Genomic DNA, 25,006 nt, shown 5'->3' with positions numbered 1-25,006 from the left:
CTGACCTTGATCCCTGTCAGCTGTCCAATTATCGGCCAATATCAAACCTCCCCTTTATCTCCAAGATCCTTGAAAAAGCTGTGGCACAGCAGTTATGCTCATATTTACATAGGAATAACATCCATGAAATGTATCAGTCAGGATTTAGACCTCATCATAGCACAGAGACAGCTCTGGTTAAAGTAGTAAACGACCTACTGTTGGCGTCTGATCAGGGCTGTGTCTCGCTACTTGTGTTGCTTGACCTTAGTGCAGCATTTGATACCATTGATCATTCCATTCTTCTGGATAGACTAGAAAATGTTGTGGGAGTTAAGGGAATGGCCCTCTCCTGGCTCAGGTCTTATCTAACTGATCGTTATCAGTATGTCGATATAAATGGTGATATTTCTAGACGTACCGAGGTAAAGTTTGGTGTTCCACAAGGTTCTGTCTTGGGTCCACTGCTTTTTTCTCTATATATGTTACCTTTGGGCGATATTATTCATAAACATTGTATTAGTTTCCACTGTTATGCTGATGACACACAGTTGTATGTCTCTGCAAAACCTGATGAGAGACACCAGCTTAATAAAATTGAGGAATGTGTTAAGGACATTAGACACTGGATGCTTATAAATTTCCTTCTGCTTAACTCTGACAAGACTGAAGTACTTGTGCTAGGACCACATAAAGCTAGAAGTAAGTTTTCTGATTACACAGTAACTCTGGATGGCCTTTCTGTTTCTTCACGTGCAGCAGTAAAAGACCTCGGAGTGATTATTGACCCCAGTCTTTCATTCGAAACTCACATTGATAACATCACCCGGATAGCTTTCTTTCATCTCAGAAATATTGCAAAGATAAGAAATTTAATGTCATTGCATGATGCAGAAAAACTAGTCCATGCTTTCGTTACCTCCAGGTTGGATTATTGTAATGCCTTACTGTCTGGATGTTCCAATAAGTGCATAAACAAGCTCCAGTTAGTTCAAAATGCCGCAGCAAGAGTCCTTACTAGAACTAGAAAATATGACCACATCACGCCTGTCTTATCCACACTGCATTGGCTCCCAATAAAATTTCGTATTGATTATAAAATACTACTATTGACCTTTAAAGCACTAAATGGTCTCGCACCACAGTACCTGAGTGAACTTCTGCTCCTCTATGACCCGCCACGCCTACTTAGATCAAAAGGTGCAGGCTATCTGCTGGTACCTCGTATAGTGAAGGCTACATCAGGGGGCAGAGCCTTTTCTTACAAAGCCCCACTGTTATGGAACAGCCTTCCAAGTAATGTTCGGGAATCAGACACAGTCTCAGCATTTAAGTCTAGGCTGAAAACATATCTGTTTAGTCAAGCCTTTTGTTAATGGTGTTTATGAGGTAAAGGAGTAGATCTGGAGGGTCCTCAGACATAGAGTGTTTTGGTAAACTGGGATGTATGGATGCTGTCAGTCCCCACTCGCTTGCTCACTCGAGTTTGTTGACGGTGCAGTGGCTGGCTGCTTTATGTCCCGGGGCTCCCTCATGCCTGTGTTACCTTCTGGCTCTCTCCTTTTAGTTATGCTGTCATAGTTAGTTGCCGGAGTCCCTGCTTGTACTCGGTGCAATATGTATACTGTTCCTACTTATTCAGGTGACATTGGGCATACCTAACCACCTGTGTTTTCTTTCTCTTCCCCCCCCCCACCCCAAATCTGTCCCTCTGAGTTACATGGAGTCAACAGGAAATCTTTTGGTGGAGACGGTGGGGACCTCGACTGGCTATCGTAGCCTGCAGGGAATCGGCCGTCAGACATTCTGTCGCATGTCCCAGACCCGGTGAAATGTAACTGAATTGTCTTGGCCAGGCCTAAGGGTCCCATCTGCATCTCATCATTGCTGAGGAGTGTGCTCCCATCACCCAATCAAGCATCCAGCCAGAGCAGGGCATACCTAACAACGTGTTTTCTTTCTCTCCCCCCCCATCTGTCCCTCTGAGTTACATGTTGATCCTGGGATTGAGATGCTGGCCTCTTCTGCCCCTCGGACCTGCTTGATCCATCCTGGTGCCCTGTGTCTGGTCGGAGTTTTATCGCCCCACTCCTGTGAAGGACGGCCCCATGAGGACAGTTGAGGGTTATACCTGTTAAAACTGTTAATATTATAGTCAGGCTGTCTGTTGTTGCCCAAATGAGGATGGGTTCCCTTTTGAGTCTGGTTCCTCTCGAGGTTTCTTCCTCATGTCGTCTGAGGGAGTTTTTCCTTGCCACCGTCGCCACAGGCTTGCTCATTGGGGATAGATTAGGGATGAAATTAGCTCATGTTTTAAGTCGTTCAAATTCTGTAAAGCTGCTTTGCGACAATGTTTATTGTTAAAAGCGCTGTACAAATAAACTTGATTTGATTTGATTTGATCATTATCTCTAGCCGCTTTATCCTGTTCTACAGGGTCGCAGGCAAGCTGGAGCCTATCCCAGCTGACTACGGGCTAAAGGCGGGGTACACCCTGGACAAGTCGCCAGGTCATCACAGGGCTGACACATAGACACAGACAACCATTCACACTCACACCTACTGTACGGTCAATTTAGAGTCACCAGTTAACCTAACCTGCATGTCTTTGGACTGTGGGGGAAACCTGAGCACCCGGAGGAAACCCACGCGGACACGGGGAGAACATGCAAACTCTGCACAGAAAGGCCCTCGCCGGCCATGGGGCTCGAATCCGGACCTTCTTGCTGTGAGGTGCCAGCGCTAACCACTACACCACCGTGACGCCCACAACATCTTCATGTATCTGTTATTTTTTTAAAGTACAATCATGACATACAGACTACAGAGATATTATTGTAGCTGAACTTGTGGCGAATACAAAAAAAGGCATATGACTTTGAAAATACTGCTTAGATTTGTTGAAATTGACAAAATCAGAACATACCAAAATCATTAGAGTGCCAGAAAATATCCTCAGACCCCAGAGGGTTAAATGTTCATTTCCCTGTGTAATTTACTGAGTTACTTTTAAAATCAACATCAACAGCTACACACAATGGGGCAACCTGGCAGCCAAAATTCTCTCAAAATCTTCTGTATTTAACAAAGTACACCTTGTGGCCATGTTTGTTTATAAATTGTCACTTGCAAGCGCAGAAGTTTTACATTTCCGACATGTCACTTTTTTCCAGTTTTTTTTTTATGCCCGTTGGTATGTTTTTCTCTTGTAAATAAGCATGAAGAATATGTAATGAAGTTTTGGTAGCCTTTCAGGTGTTCAATGCATCTTTGGTTTCAGGTTTCAGGTTATTTATTTAGTGATTTAATCATAGCAGAGCTAATCCTAGCAGTAGCACTGGATTAGCCTCATCTTCTTGCTTTCCTGGCTGACAAAGAAATGCTTCTGTGCATGCACAACAGAAAAGTTTCTCATTGAATATTCACATCAGCTCTGACGTGTAACGTGATGTTGTCTTGACAACCATGCAGTATCGTAAACCATATTCAACGCTCATTCTCCATTGGGTAGAGTGATGTAGTACATGTAGGATAAGCATCATGCTAACAATATTGCATGCTGTCAAGCCAAATGAATGAAACCTGCTAGAAGGGAATAGAACACGTTTTTATTCCATCAAAAAAGCGTCCTGTATGTATAATAATTCCCGATATTTCACCCCGATGATGTCACTCCCAGTGTTTTCCCACTGACTAGATGCACGTTGTCGAAATGGTGTTGCTCAAAATTAAAATCCTTTTGATTTACTTGTGTATTTTTTTTTGTGGCTGTGTCCATATAATATAAAGAACATTACACAGTGGTACAAAGATATGAAGTTTATCTTCTTGTGTTGAAAATACTAGTATTTTCACTCATTCATTTTGCTCATTTGTGAATATATTCACCACTTGAAGATAAACTTCATATCTTCATGCAACTGTGTAATATCCTCTATTTATTTATATATGGTGTGATTGAAGAGGAAAGACTACATTTCCTATAACTCTCAGCTTGGGCGTGGCATTTGTCATGTGATGATGTTGATCCATCCTTGCAAAGTGAAGCAATGTGGTTCCTTGACAAAAAACACAATTTTCCAATTTTTGTTTATTGTAAATTTGTGACTTATTAATCTTGGAAACTCTGAGTTTTTAATATTGGATTTTTTTTGGGGGGGGGGGTCTTGAAATTTCTGAGTTGTTTCTTTTTTTCTTATAAATGTATGACATTAATCTCAACCCCATTTTTTAAAATTCAGGTGGTTTTTATTTTTATTTCACATTAACCGTTTAAGAATTACAGCCATTTTTTAAAATAATCCTTCCATTTTCACAGGCTCAAAAGTAATTGGACAGTTGACTGATAGGCAGTTTCGAGGCCAAGTGTGATCTGTTTCCTTGTTAATGCACTGCTCATTAGTGATGTGTCCAGATAAATGATGGCCACCACATCATGGGTGTGATGCTCTATTAAGGAGGGTACTTCAAAACATTCTTGGCCTCACCCGGAAACAAAGGGCATAACTCTCATTTTGGGGCATCGCTGTATACTATCAAGTCTTATATCACTGTCCACAAAAAACTTGAATGAAAGAAGCATTCAAAGAAAAAAGGAGAGGAAAGAAAGCTTCGAGCTGGCATGCTGTTTCTCCAGGACGGTGATGTAGTGGTTAGCACTGTCGCCTCACAGCAAGAAGATTCTGGGTTCGATCCCAGCGGCCAACGGGGGCCTTTCTGTGTGGAGTTTGCATGTTCTCCCTGTGTCTGCGTGGGTTTCTTCTGGGTGCTCCAGTTTCCCCCACAGTCCAAAGATATGCATTTAGGCTAACATGGAGTGACCTTGAGCTGAAGTGCCCTTGAGCAAGGTACCTAACCCCTGACTGCTCCCTGGGTGCTGTAGTATGGCTGCCCACTGCTCTGGGTGTGTGTGCATGTGTTCACTGCTTCAGATGGGTTAAATACAGAGGATAAATCTCACTGTGCTTGAGTGTGCATGTGACAAATGAAGGTTTAAAAAAAAAGGACAACGCGTCCATCCACACAGCACAGGTGGTGGGGCAAAAGCAGCCCAATGTGGCTTTGAACTGTTGCTCCATACACCTTACTCACCTGACCTGGCACCATCTGACCACTATTTATTTCCCAAACCCGCATGGTCACCATTTCCAGAGTGATAATGAAGTCATCCATGCTGTTCAGGAGGATCTGGAGGCTCAAGATGTGACCTTCTTCCTCAAAGGTACAGTGAAGCTTGAACATCAGTGGACCAAGTGCATTGAAGTTGAATGAGACTATGTTGAAAAATAATAAAATAACACTCTTTCTCTTGTGACATTTTCTGGCTGAGGCCGAGAATGTTCTGAAGTACCCTCAAACATTATAAATCCATTTCTATGGAATAAAGCCTTTTTCAGTGTCCTTGTGAGATGCATTTACTTTACTCCATTTTAAATAAATCTGATTTTTTAGCTTTGACTTTCCAGAATTGAAGTGGAGAATTACTGAACAAATCTACTGACTTTACAATCCATTTCTTTCTCCTCCGACAGTGGAGAGCGTAATTTCCACATATTCTACTACATCTACGCTGGCCTGGCCGAGAGAAAGAAGCTTGCTCACTACAAGCTTTCTGACAGTAAAGCTCCAATGTAGGTTCTTTCCTGAACACTGTAACCTCAGTGCTTTATTTATAGCCCATCTCTGAACTGTTTCCTCACTGCTCACTTCAGGTACCTTCAGAACGAAAACGTCAAGCTCGTGCCAGACATCGTGGGCAATGCCTCCTACAAGGAGCAGTTTGAAGCAGTGGAGCAGAGTTTCAAAGTGATCGGCTTCACCCTTGAGGTAATACTCTCATACTCATGGTGTAGATGATGTAGACGCTTTATGTCTGTTCAGCGTGTGTGTGTGTGTGTGTGTGTGTGTGTGTGTGTGTGTGTGTGTGTGTGTGTGTGTGTGTGTGTGTGAGCGAGCGAGCTGATAGCCCTGCTCTCTGCATGCTTACGATTAGCATCAGCATGATCAGTAAACCATCATCATCATGTCTTGGCTTCATGAATGAAGATTTATGATAGGGGCTGTCCACGTCTCCTAAAGGTGCACTCGTGGCTAAAGAGTCCTATGTGAGATAAACAGGCACGACCACATAGGCTGCAGAGTAGGGTCTGGTCAGGAATGGGAGCTGTGGATTGCCTGGCTTTCCTCCTTGCTCACTTGTCCTCAAGGCTGGCAGGATGGATGTTCTCAAAGGATGCAACTGCATTGTGCACAGTACTTCTCCAGCAGTCTTGGTCAGTGGCTAGGGAGGACCAGTGAGTGAGGCTGATGTTGCAGTCTTGGGGGGGGGGGGGGAGTCTTGAGTAAGTCTTTGAACCGCTTCTTGGGGGCTCTTATGTTTCTGTGACCTGATGATAGCTCACCATAAAGGACGATCTTGGGCAGGCGGTGGTCCTCTATCCTGGACACGTGGCCTGCCCAACGAAACCTGGACTTCAGAAGCATGGATTCAATGCTGGTGAGACCTGCCTCCTGAAGGACTTCAATGTTGGTGATGAAGTCACTCCAGTGGATGTTAAGGATGGAACGTAGGCAGTGCTGGTGAAAGCGCTCGAGGAGATGTATATGTCACTAATAGGTGACCCACGACTCTGAGTCGTACAGCAATGTAGTCAGCATGGCAGCACAGTAGACACTAACTTTGGTGTTTCTCTTCAGGTCCTTGTTGTTCCAGGCTCATTTGTAGAGCCGTCCGAAGGCACTGTTCACTTTTGCCAGGCTGTTGTCAATTTTTTTGTCAATCTTTGCATCCACAGAGATTGTGCATCCAAGGTAGGTGAACTGCGGAATAGCTTTCAGCTCAGACTGGTTGATGGTAATGTGGGGTGGTTGGTACTGTTGACTTGGTGCAGGCTGATGGAGGACTTCGGTCTTTTTTAGGCTGACTTCTAAGCCAAAGAGTTGGGCAGCTTCTGCAAAGCAGGTCACTAAGCATTGCATGGCTGACTCAGTATGGGCAACAAGAGCAGCAGCATCAGCGAACAGAAGTTCCTGGATTTGCTGCTCCATCGTCTTGGTGTGAGCCTGTAGGCACATCAGGTTGAACAGGCTGCCATCAGTGCGGTAGTGGATGTAGGTGCCGTTGTCAGTGCCCAAATCATCCATGGTGTGGTGCAACATCATGCTGAAGAAGATGGTGAACAGTGTTGGCGCGAGTACACAGCCTTGCTTTACACCGTTCAGGATGGTGAAAGGTTCAGAAAGCTTTTAGCATTAGATCATTTAGCTCATTAGCATGATCAGTGAACCATTAGCAGAGCTGAAATAGATGACACAGCTGTGCTGGCCATGTTATGGTTTGGTTCCTTGGTTGGTTGAACTGAAGTTATGAAGCTACTGTAATGTAACTAACAAACAATGGAAAAATAGCACTCGGTGATGGTCTCAGGACATAATAAACACACTTTAGTGTGTTTCAGTAGAACATATCAGTATCAAAAATACCAGTGTAATGATAATTCACATAGTATACAGTCAAGTCCAGAATTATTGGCACCCTTTTGATAATGTAATGAGTCATAGTTTGAACTTAAACATATGAGAACATTTTCTTAAGGACTTATTTAATACTATTTAATTTAATTTTACAAAATGCTGGTTTAAAAATGATCAGCACCCTCACAATTAATATGCAGTAAAACCTTTCCTTAAGGGAAAAACAGCAACAGAGTTTCCACCTGTAACATCTAACAAAGTTTGACACACTTGTAAAAATTTTAGCTCATTTATATTCCTAAATCTGTAGATTGATATGAGCATCAGAGTGTTGATTTTGTGTTAACACAACCTTTTCTGCAGTCATTTGGAGCCATTATTATTGGTAATCTTTGGCGAATTTTCAAATCACATGATAGATATAAGATATGTATTAAAAAATATATAATAAGAAAGTATTTTAGGTCTATATACATTAGGTGTGTCAACAACAATCTGTCCCTTTTGTACTGAAAGCTCTTTATTGTTCCTTATGGAAATTTTACTCTACATGTTTGTAGCCTCCTGACACATTATTTATCCACCAGGGTAAAATGAAATGGCCAAAAGCAACAATGGAAAAACTTTTTTTTTTAAATTAATTAATTCGTTTGGATTTGCTGGCTGCCATTACTTTTGCTGCATATGATTTTGTGAAATCTCTTTATTTAGGCAGTGGTTTTATTTTATTAGAATCAGTCTGCTCATTGTTTTAAAGGGCGCCAATAATAATCTATATGATACAGCTGTATATACAGTAAATAAATCCATTTCTATGTTGTAGAATACTAAAATGCATATGACATGAGATTTATATATATATATATATATATATTGTGTGTGTGTGTGTGTGTGTGTGTGTGTGTTCTGCAGTACAGTATTATTATCCATGCAGGTAGAAATGAAAAAGACCTCAGGCATGAAATAATCAGGCGAGAGTCTGTCTCGAAGAGAGAAAGTTCGGGTTGTGCTCTGTCGGAATCATAGCATCGCCGTTGAGAAATGTCAGGTTAATTTTTCCGTCAATCCAGCGTGATGGGAATTGGCTCAGTGTGAGCAGGTGAGTGACGGGAGCATGAGTGGCGTGACATGATGAAACATGGCGTACAGCGAGGAGCTAATGAAAACGACAAAGAAACACCCCGGTGCTGCCTGCCTGCCTGCTGTGGAGCTTCTGAGCTGTCAGAGTTCACATGAGTGAATCAAATTCATTCCAAAATATCATTATTAATGTCATTTTAATGGAATGGACCCAGTTTGCTCTTCTTTATTCATTCCATGATCCAAGCTAACCAGTGTGCGGTGTCTGAATCTTTTGGTTTTAAACTGGAGCTAACAATATAAAACAGCACAAATTAGTGAGACACAAGCATTTCCTCACAATTGCTCTGAAAGCCTTCAACTGCCACTAGATTGCAGCAATACTAGTGCATCTCAAACAATTAGAATATCGTTAGTTCAGTACACGCAACCATAATCATGTTGAAGACTGCTGACTTGACAGTTGTCCAGAAGATGATCACTGAGACCCTCCACAAGGAGGGTAAGCCACAGAAGGTCTTTGCTGAAAAGGCTGGCTGGAAAAGGTGCACAAGCAACAGGGATGACTGCAGTCTTGAGAGGATCGTCAAGAAAAGTCAATTCAAGAACTTGGGAGAGCTTCACAAGGAGTGGACTGAGGCTGGTGTCAGTGCATCAAGAGCCACCACACACAGATGTCTTCAGGAAAGGGGCTACAACTGTCGCATTCCTAATATCAAGTCAATAGTGGTCAATAGCACCAAGTTCCTGGGGGTGCACATCACAGACAACTTCACCTGGTCTGTGAACACTGCATCACTGGTCAAGAAGGCAACGTCTGCACTTCCTGCGTAGGATGAGGAGAGCCCACCTGCCCCTGCCCATCCTCACTGCATTCTATAGAAGCACCATAGAGAGCATTCTAACCAGCTGCATCTCTGTGTGGTGTGGAGGCTGCAGTGCCTCTGACTGAAAGAATGTGAGGAGAGTGGTGAGGACAGCAGAGAAAATCATTGGGACTTCACTTCCCTCCATTCAGGACATTGCACCAAGGAGTTGCATGTCTCGAGCCAGAAACATGATCAGTGACCCCTCACACCCTCACTATAGACAGTTCTCCCCTCTGGCCTCTGAAACGAGGTTCTGCAGCATTAGGTGCAGGACCACCAGGTTCTGTAACAGCTTTTTCCCCCAGGTCACCAGACTGCTGAACTCCAAATCCAAACTCTAACCTTCTATTTATAACTTGAACATTCCTAATTCCACAGGTCACTTTATACTGTTGCACTTCATAATATTTTTGCTGATGCATAATTTAATTTAATACACTTCATATTTATTTCTGTGCTGAGCCAAATTGCAATGAAATTTCGTTCGGTGAACACTTGTTGCATACTGAATGACAATAAAGGTTGTCTAAGTCTAAGTCTAAGTTACTCCTGAACCAGAGACAATGTCAGAAGTGTCTTACCTGGGCTAAGGAGAGAAAGAACTGGACTGTTGCTCAGTGGTCCAAAGTCCTCTTTTCAGATGAAAGTAAATTTTGCATTTCATTTGGAAATCAAGGTCCTAGAGTCTGGAGGAAGAGTGGAGAGGCATAGAATCCAAGGTGTTTGAAGTCCAGTCTGTAGTTCCGGCAGTCTCTGATGATTTGGGGTGCCATGTCATCTGCTGGTGTCGGTCCACTGTGTTTTATCAAGTGCAAGGAGATTTTAGAGCACTTCATGCTTCCATTTGCTGACAAGCTTTATGGAGATGGTGATTTCCTTTTCCAGCGGGACTCAGCACACGTCCACAATGCCAAAACTACTACCACATGGTTTACTGACCATGATATTACTGTGCTTGATTGGCCAACCAACTCGCCTGACCTGAACCCTAGAGAGAATCTATGGGGCTATTTTCAAGAGGAAGATAAGAAACACCGACCCAAAAATACAGACTAGCTGAAGGCTGCTATCAAAGCAACCTGGGCTTCAGTAACACCTCAGCAGTGCCACAGGTTGATCGCCTCCATGCCATGCCCCATTGATGCAGTAATTCATGGTAAAGGAGCCCCAACCAAGTACTCAGTGTATAAATGAACGAACTTTTCACAAGTTGGATCTTTCTGTATTGTAAAACCTTTTTGATTGATCTTAGGAAATATTCTAATAATCGGAGATATTGGATTTCTGATTTGCATGAGCTATAAGCCATAATCATCAAAATTAAAACAAAAAAAGGTTGCAACATTTCACTTTATGCCTCATCTCATCATCTCTAACCACTTTATCCTGTTCTACAGGGTCGCAGGCAAGCTGGAGCCTATCCCAGCTGACTACGGGCAAAAGGCAGGGTACACCCTGGACAAGTTGCCAGGTCATCACAGGGCTGACACATAGACACAGACAACCATTCACACTCACATTCACACCTACAGTCAATTTAGAGTCACCAGTTAACCTAACCTGCATGTCTTTGGACTGTGGGGGAAACTGGAGCACCCGGAGGAAACCCACGCGGACACGGGGAGAACATGCAAACTCTACACAGAAAGGCCCTTGCCAGCCACGGGGCTCGAACCCAGACCTTCTTGCTGTGAGGCGACAGCACTAACCACTACAACACCATGCCGCCTTCACTTTATGTGTAATGGATATAAAATATATGAAAGTTTACCTTTTTGAATTAAAGTATGAAAAAATGAACTTTTTCACGACATTGTTTTTGTTTGAGATGCAGAAGTATAATAAATTGTTTGCATGCTAACATTATCATCATATACTGTCAAAAGTCTCACTTGTCATCCTTGTAGCTAAATTTAGCTACTTGCTAACCACTTGGTACATTTCAGCATCTATGTCCATGTTTTCCTCCACAGGAACTAGGAAGTGTGTACAGCATTATTGCAGCCATCTTAAACACTGGAGATATCGAGTTTGATTCAGTGGCTACGGAGCATCAAACTGACAAGAGCAGCATTACTAGCATGGCCATGTTAGAGAGCGGTGAGTGAGTTAAAGAATGCTAGCAGATTAGCATGGTAGTGCTGCAAAATAAGGAGAACTGAGTTAGCCCACTCTTAGCAAACAGTTTAGCATCCTCTTGTTGCAGTGTTACCTAGTAACCTCTTCAGAAACACAGGAACCTTTCCTTGACCAGCAAACATCTCAGGAACTTTTTTTACCAGGAGTATTTTTTAGGCTATAGTTAATAAACTGTCTGTTTAGTTTTCATGACAAGTGGGGTGGAGCTTACCATCAACACAAGTAACCATTTCAAGAACTCTTAGTTAATTGTACATGTTCATCATGGGAACAAGGGCCATTTCTGTTTCTTTATGAGGCTGTAGTTGACTGTGGTTCCAGGAACCATTTAGTTGCAGCTCCATCATAGTAGATGATTGATTGATTGATTGATTGATTGATTGATTGTGAACCAGGAACCATTGGGATGGAGCTTGCCATACTGGGGATTGCTGATTGCCGATCAAACATGAGTAGCATTTTCAAGAGGGATTTAGGATCTTTTTTTTTTTTTTTTATTCGTAGGCTGTACTGTAGTTTCAGGAACATTTTAGCTGTTGCTCTAAAATAGTGGAATTTGTTGTGAACTAGAAACAAGACCATCAATGATGGCGTAGCTCACCCCGGTCCCATGATAAATCAAACCTGGGTAGAAGTTCTATGCACCCCTACCTTCATGCCAGAAAGAATCAGAATCGGTGAAGAACTGAGGGAAAAGAAGCGATTTGTGTGGAAACTGCTCATTAGGGCTTAATTACTCCATATCTTCATTATTAATTGCAATTATGCAAATTTGGGTAGAAGCTATATGCACCCCAGGCAGACCTACCTTCCTGCCAAAACGAATAAAAATCGGTGAAGAATTGAGAAAGAAGAAGCAATTTTCGTGAAATGTAGACAATGCCGGACAACACATGATGGCATAAACTCATCACCTGTCAGCCAGATGAGCTAATAAGGGTTGCAAGATTTGACAAAAATATCACCCAAATTCTCAAAAACTTTTCTATAATATGAAAAATAATATATAAGACGGTGAGTCAAATGAAATACCTTTGAAAGTACGACATAAATTAGGAACCAGAAGGAAATCTAGAGGTTTTCATTTCACTCACTCTCAAATGCTTGCAAAATAATAGTGCTCCATAGAAAAACCCAGTTTCATGGTTTTATAAAAAACTAGAAGGGCACTCGGTCGAGTGCATACCTCCGCCAAACCACATATCCAGATTTGCATCAAAATCTAACCAATTGTTCCTTGGCCCATGGCTCACCTTTCCTTCAAATTTCATCCAAATCCATTCTATATTTTTTGAGTTATGTTGGGAACAAGCAAAAATATCCTGGATCTGTATACACATCTGGATCCTGGATCCACATACGTATCCCAATTTTCTTTTGTAGTACCAACGGACGACAGAAGGAAGACGGACAACACATGATGGTATTAGCTCATTGCCCATCGGCTGGATGAGCTAATAATTGGGGCAGAGCTTACCATATCTGGCATTGCTGATTGGTCAAAGGACCAAAGTCACCATTGGTCTTACCAGCATTTTCAAATGTTTATAAAGCTAACATTACATTCATGCAACAATCCAAAACATCCTTAATCTCAATCTCCTCCAGTAACATGAACTGATTTAAAGAAAAGTTTCTGTAAAGAGATGTTTATTGAACATTTATGGAATGAGTCTCCAGTGTCAGTGCCTGGTAAAGCTGTAACAGGAAGGTCTTCAGGATAGAAGAGTTTACAAGCTGCAGCTTCTTGATAATTTAATAAGCTGCATTTTTTAATATTTTTTAATTCAAAGAGAGAGAAATAAAAGTAGACGCTGGTAAGGAAACGGCTGGTTTTGTGTGTGTGTGTGTGTGTATGTATGTGTGTTGTTTTGCAGCTGCCTCATTGCTGTGTATCCGTTCAGATGAGCTGAAGGAGGCTCTCACTTCACACTGTGTGGTGGCTCGGGGTGAGACCATCGTCCGACCCAACACGGTGGAGAAAGCCACGGAGGTGCGGGACGCCATGAGCAAAGCACTGTACGGACGCCTCTTCAGCTGGATCGTAAACCACATCAACTCCCTGCTGAGACACAATAACCAGAACGGGTGAGAGAGAGCGATAGCAAGAGAGACAGGGGGAGGATAAAGAGAGCAGAGAAAATGAATAAATGATCAAAAATGCTGCATTCATGACAAAGGCACACTTATTCGGAATTAGCAGGAAACAAGCAGAACCAGCCGGAATGAAAAATTTTTCAAAATTTGTGCTGCATTCGGGTGGGAATTTCAAACTGACCAACATTCTTACAGCTTTGTAAGAATGCCGTTCGAATACTTAGAATGCACTTCGAACCCGCCTCGAATGATTCTTGTACAGTCCGGGTGTATTAGCTTTCAAATGCACTTCAAATGTATTTGGAACACAGTAGGAATACTAGAATGCTGTTAGAATGCAGTAAGAATATTAAGAATGCACTTCAATGCCATACGAGTGCAGTTTGATTGCTGCCCGAATACCATCCGAAGTCTGGTCGGAAGGTGCCTCGAATGCTGTACAAATTCACCTCAAATGCAGTCAGAACCCTCCCGGAATAGCCACTGAATATGTTTCGAACATCTAAGAATTCAAAGAGAATGCAGCTCAAATACTTAGAATGTACTTCGAATATCCCGGAATATACGAAGAATTTTCATTCCGACGACATTCTGGCTCATTCGAGGCACATTCGGGACATTCTGGCAGGATTTAAAGTGACTTGCCATTTCGATTTTTCCCTCGAACGCGATCAGAATATTTCGAATGCCATAAGAATATTTAGAATGCAGTCAGAATGCACTTCGAATGCCATTCAATACTTCGAATGCACCTCAAATGTTTTGAGCATGAGCAAAACATTCAGGCCGGCCACAAGAATGGGCCCGAATGTTTGGAATGCACTCAGAATTTTTAGAATATCCCGGAATATACGAAGAATTTTCATTCCGACGGCATTCCGGCTCATTCCGCCTCTAGTGTGACTACCCTATAACTGGGAATTTTCTACATGTGCAGAGAAAGCTATAGGCTATAAATCATCAATGACATGGTAGTGCGATGAAGCAGAATTACTGTTAAAACTTCACTTATAGTGCATCAGTGCTAATATTTATTTTAATTTAAACTTAATATTTATATACTAACCTAATATTATACATCGTATACTATCACACTATTACATATACTATATGTACTGATATACAGTTAGGTTCATATATATTTGGACACTGACACAAATTTTGTTTTTTTTACCTGTTTACTGAAACATCACATCACATCACATTATCTCTAGCCGCTTTATCCTTCTACAGGGTCGCAGGCAAGCTGGAGCCTATCCCAGCTGACTACGGGCGAAAGGCGGGGTACACCCTGGACAAGTCGCCAGGTCATCACAGGGCTGACACATAGACACAGACAACCATTCACACTCACATTCACACCTACGGTCAATTTAGAGTCACCAGTTAACCTAACCTGCATGTCTTTGGACTGTGGGGGAAACCGGAGCACCCAGAGGAAACCCACGCGGACACGGGGAGAACATGCAAACTCCGCACAGAAAGGCCCTCGCCGGCCCCGGGGCTCGAACCCAGGACCTTCTTGCTGTGAGGCGACAGCGCTAACCACTACACCACCGTGCCGCCTTACTGAAACATATTCAAGTTATAGTTATATAATGGACATAGACATAAAGTCCAGACTTTCAGCTTTGATTTGAGGGTATCCACATTAAAATTGGATGAAGGGTTTAGGAGTTTCAGCTCCTTAACATGTGCCACCCTGTTTTTAAAGGGACCAAAAGTAATTGGACAATTGACTCAAAGGCTATTTCATGGGCTGGTGTTGGCAATTCCTTCGTTATGTCATTCTCAATTAAGCAGATAAAAGGCCTGGAGTTGATTTGAGGTGTGGTGCTTGCATTTGGAAGATTTTGCTGTGAAGAAAACATGCAGTCAAAGGAGCTCTCCATGCAGGTGAAACAAGCCATCCTTAAGCTGCAAAAACAGAAAAAACCCATCTGAGAAATTGCTACAATATTAGGAGTGGCAAAATCTACAGTTTGGTACATCCTGAGAAAGAAAGAAAGAAAGAAAGAAAGAAAGAAAGAAAGAAAGCACTGGTGAACTCATCAATGCAAAAAGACCTGGACGCCCACAGAAGACAACAGTGGTGGATGATCGCAGAATAATTTCCATGGTGAAGAGAAACCCCTTCACAACAGCCAACCAAGTGAACAACACTCTCCAGGAGGTAGGCGTATCAATATCCAAATCTACCATAAAGAGAAGACTGCATGAAAGTAAATACAGAGGGTTCACGGCACGGTGCAAGCCACTCATAAGGACTTGCTAAAAAACATCTAAAAAAGCCAGCACAGTTCTGGAAGAACATTCTTTGGACAGATGAAACCAAGATCAACCTCTACCAGAATGATGGAAAGAAAAAAGTATGGTGAAGGCGTGGTACAGCTCATGATCCAAAGCATGCCACATCATCTGTAAAACACGGCGGAGGCAGTGTGATGCCTTGGGCATGCATGGCTGCCAGTGGCACTGGGTCACTAGTGTTTATTGATGATGTGACACAAGACAGAAGCAGCCAGATGAATTCTGAGGTATTCAGAGACATACTATGTGCTCAAATCCAGCCAAATGCAGCCAAATAATAACCAGCGTTTCACAATACAGATGGACAATGACCCAAAACATAAAGCCAAAGCAACCCAGGAGTTTATTAAAGCAAAGAAGTGGAATATTCTTGAATGGCCAAGTCAGTCACCTGATCTCAACCCAATTGAGCATGCATTTCACTTGTTAAAGACTAAACTTCAGACAGAAAGGCCCACAAACAAACAGCAACTGAAAAACTGAAAACTGCTGCAGTAAAGGCCTGGCAGAGCATTAAAAAGGAGGAAACACAGCGTCTGGTGATGTCCATGAGTTCAAGACTTCAGGCAGTCATTGCCAACAAAGGGTTTTCAACCAAGTATTAGAAATGAACATTTTATTTACAATTATTTAATTTGTCCAATTACTTTTGAGCCCCTGAAATGAAGGGATTGTGTTTAAAAAATGCTTTAGTTCCTCACATTTTTATGCAATCATTTTGTTCAACCCACTGAATTAAAGCTGAAAGTCTGAACTTCAACTGCATCTGAATTGTTTTGTTCAAAATCCATTGTGGTAATGTACAGAACCAAAATTAAAAAAATGTTGCCTCTGTCCAAATATTTATGAACCTAACTGTATATTTTAACTATGCCTATCATGTAATATACTATGCTTTTTATCTACCATATACCACTAAACACACTGCACATGTATGTAACTGTCCACAAAGTATTTGCACTGCTCATTACACTCTTATTTGCACTGTGACTGGTTACTGCCAACTGCACTACCTCACTACCTTCCACACTGAGAGCTGTATATTCTATTACTTGCTCTTATTGGTAATGTTTTATTTCTTTTGGTATTTTGTATTTTAGTTTTTTATATGTATAATGCTATTTAGTTTTTGTATTGATCTTGTGCAATGCAGAAATGTTACTGGATACCTTGAATTTCCCTCTGGGATTAATAAAGTATGTATGTATGTATGTATGTATCTATCTAATTAACATGCCATACTAATACATTTACAACCCTGTGATTTGCAGCCGCACTAAAGCCAGAGCTGTGCTGTTATAGGAAATGAATCAACCAAATCAGTTGTGAGAACTTAAAAGCGCTGTGGTATAGATCTACTGTATATAAAGTCTGATTAACACAACTGGTCCACATCCAGCAAGAATTATCCGTCTTTCATAATACCGTCTATCTCTCCTATCTCATTCTTCTTCCAGAGAAGAAGACAAGGAACAAAACATTGGCATCCTGGACATCTTTGGCTTTGAAAACTTCAAGCATAACTCATTCGAGCAGCTCTGTATCAACATCGCCAACGAGCAGATTCAGTTCTACTTCAATCAGCACATCTTCACATGGGAGCAGGTACGCTGTGAATGTCCTGAGAGCATACGTGCAATTTTGATTTCCTCATTCTCTCAGGAATGGGGTTATTTCCATCTACATTATGAGAGTAGGCTACATGATGTACTTGTAATCATTTATTTAACTACTGTATAGAGCGGTGTGGAGGAGAGATGATGCTCAGAGGTGTGTTAGTCTGAAAATCACTCTTCTAGATATCTATTGTGCACATCCAAAAGATTTAACATATGTACAGCTGTGGTCAGAAGTTTACATACAGTGACATGAATGTCATCTTGGATATGAATGTCATGGCAACATTTGGGCTTTCAGTCATTTCCCACTGACATCCTCCCGATGGGAATAATCTAGCCTTCTTGGATTGTGATGTACACATTAGACAAGACAGAAGCCTTAGTATCGAGGTCTACCGGAAACCCACACATACAGACCAGTACCTACTTTTCGACTCTCACCACCCACTGGAACATAAATTGGGGGTCATTAGGACCTTGCAACACAGGGCTCAGAACATTCCTACAACATTAGAGGGAAAAGAGAAGGAGCAGAATCATATCAAGGAAGCACTTCAGAATTGCGGTTATCCCAACTGGGCTTTCCTAAAGAGCATAAAAAGGAACATAACTGACAAGGATGATAACAGGAACAAACACAAGAACATTGTCATTCCCTACATTTCTGGTCTATCCGAGAAACTCAGGAGGATCTTCTACAAACACAACATTCCGGTACATTTCAGACCCAGTAACACCCTGAAGCAGAAACTGGTCCACCCTAAGGACAGAATACCCAGACACAAACAGGACAACGTAGTGTATGCAATTCAGTGCAGTGATGATTGCACGGATTCGTATATTGGGGTGATGAAACAACCGCTATACAGGTGCTTGGCCCAACACAGGAGAGCCAGCTGCTCAGGCCAGGACTCGGCTGTCTACATTCATCTTAATAATAAAGGACACTCATTTCAGGATTGTAACGTACGCATTTTAGCCAGAAAGGATCGTTGGTATGAGCGAGGAGTTAAAGAAGCCATTTTTGTCAACCTGGAACGGCCATCACTGAACAGAGGTGGGGGTCTAAGACATCATTTGTCAAACATCTACAAGGCAGTCTTGGACACTCTTCCCAGACGGCTGGGTGTATGCAAGGACCCAGCTGTTTTCCGGTGACTCACAGGAGGACAGAGAGAGTCAGATTGCCATTGATCACCCTAACGGGCAATCCTTTGATCACCCTAATGACTCGCCATTCACACCCAGCCTCCAGTGACCCACACCAACATGATGCCTCAATGACACCTTCGATGAGCTGATCATCAGAATTCTGATTCTGATTCTGATCCAGGAGAAGATAAATATCTGATACTCCCTATTAGTCAGACAGAACTGAGGAAGCCTTTTGGACGAGAGGTGAAATGTTTTCAAGAATTTTCAAGCAAGTCCAGTTGCCCATTTCTACCACCCACGGTTTGTTTACAGCACTCATTGGATTGACCAACACACAATACAATGGAAAAGTCCAAGGAGCTCAGTGCAGATCTGAGAAAGAGGAACACAGATGTACACAACTCTGGAATGTCTCTTGGAGCCATTTCTAAACAACTGCAAATTCCAAGATCAGTTCAAGCAATTGTATCCAAGTTATTGTGAGGTGAAGTCACTTTGCCAAGCCACTTTGCTTCAAGAAAACCCAAACTGTCACCCTCAGCTGAAAGGAAATTGGTTTGGATGGTCAGGAACAACCTGGGAACCACCATGGCACAACCCTGCCATGAACTGGAAGCTGATAGATCACTGTCTACAGTTCAGATCACCATGGGCTAAGAGGCTGCTATCCAAGAAATAACCCCCGCTCCAAAATTCACACCTTCAAGCTTAACTAAAGTTTGAAACTGACTACATGGACAAAGAAAAGGCCTTCTGGAGGAAAGCTGTATGGTCAAATGAGACAAAGATTGAGTTGTTTGGCCACAATGACCACCATGTACAGAGGGACACTGTACCAGCTGGTGGTGGGATCATCACGCTCTGGGGCTGTTTTGCTGCCAGTGGAACTGATTCATTGTACAAAGTGGATGGAAGAATGAAGGAGGAGGACCATCTCAGAATTCTTCAGCATAAACAATCAGAAACTTGAACATGACTTGGGACTTGGGAGTTACAACAGGACAATGAACCCAAACACGTATCAGAGCTGGTCGTGGAGGATAAAGCAGGCTAACATTAAGCTTAAAACAAGTCCTGACTTCAACCCTATTGAAAATATATGGACCATGCTTATAAGTCGAGTCCATGCCAAGAAAAAAAAAAATTGAACTCTACCAATTCTACCATGAAGAGTTGTGAAATATCCAACCAGAATTCTGCCAGAAGCTTGTTCATGGTAAACAAAAATGTTTGGTCAAGGTGAAGCTTGCGAAAAGACATTTTACCCAATTATTAGGTGTCCTGTATGTACATTTTTGACCCTGTGTTGATTTCAGAAAACCCAAAAAAATTTAAAACTTGTGCGCCAAATTCTAGTGTTTTTTTTAAAAGATGTGTGCTGTACAATCATTCTCATCTCATCTCATTATCTCTAGCCGCTTTATCCTTCTACAGGGTCGCAGGCAAGCTGGAGCCTATCCCAGCTGACTATGGACGAAAGGCGGGGTACACCCTGGACAAGTCGCCAGGTCATCACAGGGCTGACACATAGACACAGACAACCATTCACACTCACATTCACACCTACGGTCAATTTAGAGCCACCAGTTAACCTAACCTGCATGTCTTTGGACTGTGAGGGAAACCGGAGCACCCGGAGGAAACCCACGCGGACACGGGGAGAACATGCAAACTCCACACAGAAAGGCCCTCGCCGGCCCCGGGGCTCGAACCCAGGACCTTCTTGCTGTGAGGCGACAGCGCTAACCACTACACCACCATGCCGCCCATTGTACAATCATTCTGCCACAGAAAAAGAACAGTTCAAAGAAATGACTGAAAGCCCAAATATTGCCATGACATTCATATCCAAGATGACATTCATGCTACTGTATGTAAACTTCTGACCACAACTGTACGTGTGTGTGTGTGTGTGTGTGTGTGTGTGTGTGTGTGTGTGTGGTGCAAAACTGACATTGTTATTGCTTAATAAGAGACTACACATTTATATAAATATTGTATGTGTGTCGTGTCACATCCAGAGTTTAATTTCTGTCTATGTTCATTAAAGTCTCCAAAGTGCATGATGTTTCTGAAGCACTACAGCTCTGTTCCTTGGCTCAGGTTGTCTGAGCTATGAGCAAAACCCACAATAACATTTTTTTAAGCTCGCCGGCCATAGGGTGATGAACTCTTGCCAGCATGTGGCATCCGGTATCCGTCCGTCCATCCATCCATCCGTTCATCCACAATTCGCAAAAATCACTACTCCTCCCTGAGTTGTGAATTTGATTTTGATTCTGATTGTTTTGTTGGGAAGATCTATTCAGTCTGCGCAAAAGTTACTCCCTGGTTTTGTGATTTTTCATTAACGAGTTGCTAATTAGGCCAATTAACAAACTTTCAGGAAAATCACTACTCCTCCCTGAGTTTTCAATGGATTTTGATTCTGATTGAATCAACTTGTTCTAATTGTTCTCATGAAGAACAACTTAGCTGTAAACGAGTCTGGTTTCTCATGGTACAGCCGTGTGAGCTACTGCCTCACTGATACTTTTTTTTTGTCCCTCACCTCTTTTTTTTTTTTTTGCAGTAGTCCTGCTCTCCAAAGATGTTGGCAGTTGCTCTATTGCTTCATGACTTTACCCCAGGCTACATGTTCTGCCCTACTGTAGTAATGAGATTTGTCGGACATGTGTGTAGCTCCTCTAGGCATTTCCATGTGTGTGTGTGTTCAACATGGCTACCTAGAAATTGGAAATGGCAGTGTTTTGCTTCTAGGCTTTTAGGTTTTGTATACATGCAACTGTTAAGATAAGGAGGTGATTGAGTGAGTCAAGTTGTCTTACACACACACAAACAACATGTTTGACCCCTTAAGCTCAACACCATGGCCTTGAAACTCGAGATTATGTCATAACAGAATCAACTTGACCTTCTGATTCACTGTAATGATGATGAAGATGGTGGTGATGATGTTGAGGATGATACTCTGATTGGCTTGTGGTGTAACGAACCAGAGCTGAGAGAAGCAGAAGTGTCTAAATTGCCATTTTGTACATCACTAATAATGAGTGAATAATTCACCATGCCAGAACAAATTACTGTTTTTTAATTGTTTTGTTTGTTTTATACAGAAATCAAGGGTGGACAAATCCATTTCAGTTTTCATTCATTGTTGCCATATGGACAAAAGTGTAGTGTTTTTGCCTGATAGCAAAGGTAATGCTGATTTGCACACACTCTTTGTGAGTCCTCATGACTGCCTTGTTAATGTTACGGATAATGCTTTTGTTTTATCAGTAGAAGTGTTGTTTAAATACATCTCTCTTTTTTTTTAAAGACCGTCCATGTTGGCGTGCCCTATACCGGCATGGTGTTCTACATTTGTTTAGTGTTCAGTGTCCAGATGCAGACCTCTGAGTTTTGTTACTTTACCTGGCTAATCTTGTTGTGTTCTGATTGTGCTTCCTTGTTTACACTGCCATGGATTTATTTTGTTCCTTGTCTCCACCCCTGTCCTGTCATTGCTGTGGTTCCAGATTGTGTCTGTGTTTAGTTGCTCATGAGTGTTGCTATTAAAGCCCTGATGTGTTTTTTTTTCAATTGTTTCAATGCAAAGTCTTTGTTTCCATGTCTTATTTCTAGAATCTTCTTTTTTTTCTACCTGTACTTAGATTTTCTCCCTAATTCGGGGCCAATTCCCAGCAATCAGGCAGCTATTCCATACTAACCAGGGAAGGTGAAGGCTATCACATGCTTCCTTCATTCAACATCAGGCGGTGGCATAACACATTCCAAGGAAAGCACGATCCATCCTGTTCTGCATGAATGAGCTCACAGATGCTCATGATTGGCTAGTATCACTGTCCTGTGATTGATATGGGCGAGAGAGAGAGTATACCACCCCTCCCTCCCTGAAAGTATGGCCATTTTTTAGCTCATCCGGCCATAAGCTAGGCCAGATGTAGTCTGGCTAACGCAACTTCAAAGCTCTGCGAGCATTGGTCTGGGAAAGATATTAAGCCCAACCATTTCCCAAAGCACGTGGTTGACCCGCCTCCCTGAAATGCCTCAGTTTGCTACTGGTCGAAGCCAGAAAAGGCTGTGACGAAGCTTAAACCAATCACATCACTCTTTCCTCTGACGTATGTGACGCGACGGAAACTGCTTGAGTAACAGGAAGAAGATAAATACCTTCAGGGCTGCTCTTTGCTCCATTTTCAATGATAACTTCCCGTTGAATGCTTTCAATACAGCATCTACCGCTGTGTCAAAGGCTTGCTGCTGCTCCATGTTCGTAATGTTTCTAGAGAATGAAGCGCTTCCGGCATAGATTCTGTAAACAATCTATGGCTTCCGGTCGCAGTTCTACTACGTCACTGCTTTGAACACGCCTCTACCCAGGGCCGTTGGAGATGCTCAAAGTTGATTGGCTCCCGATTTTTCGGGAGCTTGGAAGAGCTGGAGATAGCTTGCCTTGCCAGACTAAGTTCGCAACAGGCCCCCGTGTTGCGTCACACTTAGGATGGGCGGGCCCAGGCTAGGCCAGATGAGCTTTTGCAATCACACACTGTCCGTCCGTTCGTCATCCGTCGTTGTCCGTCCTTGTCATCCATCCACAATTTACAAAAATTGCTACTCATCCTACAGGATTGATCAGCTTTCGATCAAACTCACGTACAATGTTCCCCAGGTGGGTGTGTATAAAAGTTGTCCAGACAGTGGTGCCACCTGTTATATTTAACATTTTATGGGCATGTGAAATTTTTAGGTGACTCATCAAATTAAACACTACTTTTCGTAAACTGCTGGGCTGTTTTCACTTAAACTCACCCAGAAGACTCTAAAGACATATTCCAACAAGAATTGTTCACCAGGTGGCACCACCTGCCATAAATGTGGCTACACAGAGGTCATATGCAACTTCATAAAAATCGCTACTCCTCCTACAGGATTGATCGGATTTCAAACTCACACACAACAGTGGCCTGTATGTGCTACAGCCTCACTGAGGCTGTTTTTTCTCTTTTGGACTCCCAGTCATGGATGGCTGTGGCATCATTGGGATTTAAGCTGTCAACCTCTGGATGATGAGTCATTTTGTATTGCTGACCATGATTACCCAACTGCCTTTAATAAACACAACGCTGACTCAACTGACTTGTATCCTGCCTCTTATTACATGTACGCTGCAAAGTACATTGTGTTTAGGATTCTTCCTTGTCAAGCTTCTTCGTCGCTGCTGATCATCTTCATTAGGCTGCTGATCTGGTTTTCAGCAACATTTTTGTTCTACCATCCAACCACAAAACACCTCTGACTGACTGTTGGAAAATATTTTAATTTTGGGGGAAGCCATGGCCTAATGGTTAGAGAACAGCTTTGGGACCAAAAGTTTGCTGGTTTGACTACCTAAACCTTCAGGAATGGCTGAAGTGCCCTTGAGCAAGGCACCTAACCCCCAACTGCTTCCCAGGCTGCTCTGGGTATATTGTATGTCATGCTGGATAAGATCCATCCATCCATCCATCCATCCATTCATCCATTATCTGTAACCACTTATCCTGTGCAGGGTCATGGGCAAACTGGAGCCTATCCTAGCTGACTATGGGCGAGAGGTGGAGTACACACTGGACAAGCCACCAGATCGTCACAGGGCTGACACACAGAGACAAACAACCATTCACACTCACATTCACACCTACGGTCAATTTAGAGTCACCAGTTAACCTAACCTGCATGTCTTTGGACTGTGGGGGAAACCGGAGCACCCGGAGGAAACCCACGCGGACACGGGGAGAACATGCAAACTCCATACAGAAAGGCCCCCATCAGCCACTGGGCTCGAACCCAGAAACTTCTTGTTGTGAGGCGACATTGCTAACCACTACACCACCATGCTGCCCCGCTAGATAAGAGTGTCTGCTAAATGCCATTAATGTAATGATATGTACTGTACATTTAAATGTAATAACTCCATTTGGTTCATATACATCCTGTTAGCATGTTACACATTTGTACAGTAAATTCTCTGGAGGACACTGTAGCTTTCCCTAGGTGTGGGTGGAGCACAGAGGACGGCAGGACAGAGATCAGGTTCAACAAATCGTTTTATTGCTTCCACTTTTCAGGGAACACAATCGGTCTAAACCAGACACACACACACACATCCGATGTCTGGTTCGGGAGAGATCTCCTCTGCTCTCGCTCTCCCTCCCTAAATAGGGCGCGGTCCCTGGGAAGACACACAAACACAGGTTAATTGCTCTCAGGTGAAATGAATCTGCCACTTACCTTCCCTGA

General features: G+C 42.6%; 1 protein-coding gene across 1 annotated transcript in view; it reads left to right on the top strand.

Annotated features, from left to right (window-relative positions):
• The window catches only part of myo3a (myosin IIIA), a 336,500-nt gene that overhangs the window by 212,073 nt on the left and 99,421 nt on the right, over positions 1–25,006 (top strand). The window contains exons 15-19 of the mRNA XM_060920858.1: positions 5,511–5,609; positions 5,691–5,805; positions 11,375–11,501; positions 13,418–13,628; positions 17,405–17,552. Of these exons, the coding sequence (XP_060776841.1) occupies positions 5,511–5,609; positions 5,691–5,805; positions 11,375–11,501; positions 13,418–13,628; positions 17,405–17,552 (700 nt within the window). The remainder of the gene's footprint in view (positions 1–5,510; positions 5,610–5,690; positions 5,806–11,374; positions 11,502–13,417; positions 13,629–17,404; positions 17,553–25,006) is intronic.

The sequence above is a fragment of the Neoarius graeffei genome, chromosome 5, assembly GCF_027579695.1.
Source record: "Neoarius graeffei isolate fNeoGra1 chromosome 5, fNeoGra1.pri, whole genome shotgun sequence".
Lineage (NCBI taxonomy): Eukaryota > Metazoa > Chordata > Actinopteri > Siluriformes > Ariidae > Neoarius > Neoarius graeffei.
The sequence above is the reverse complement of the archived record's forward strand: the minus strand, read 5'-3'. Positions and strand labels throughout refer to the sequence as shown.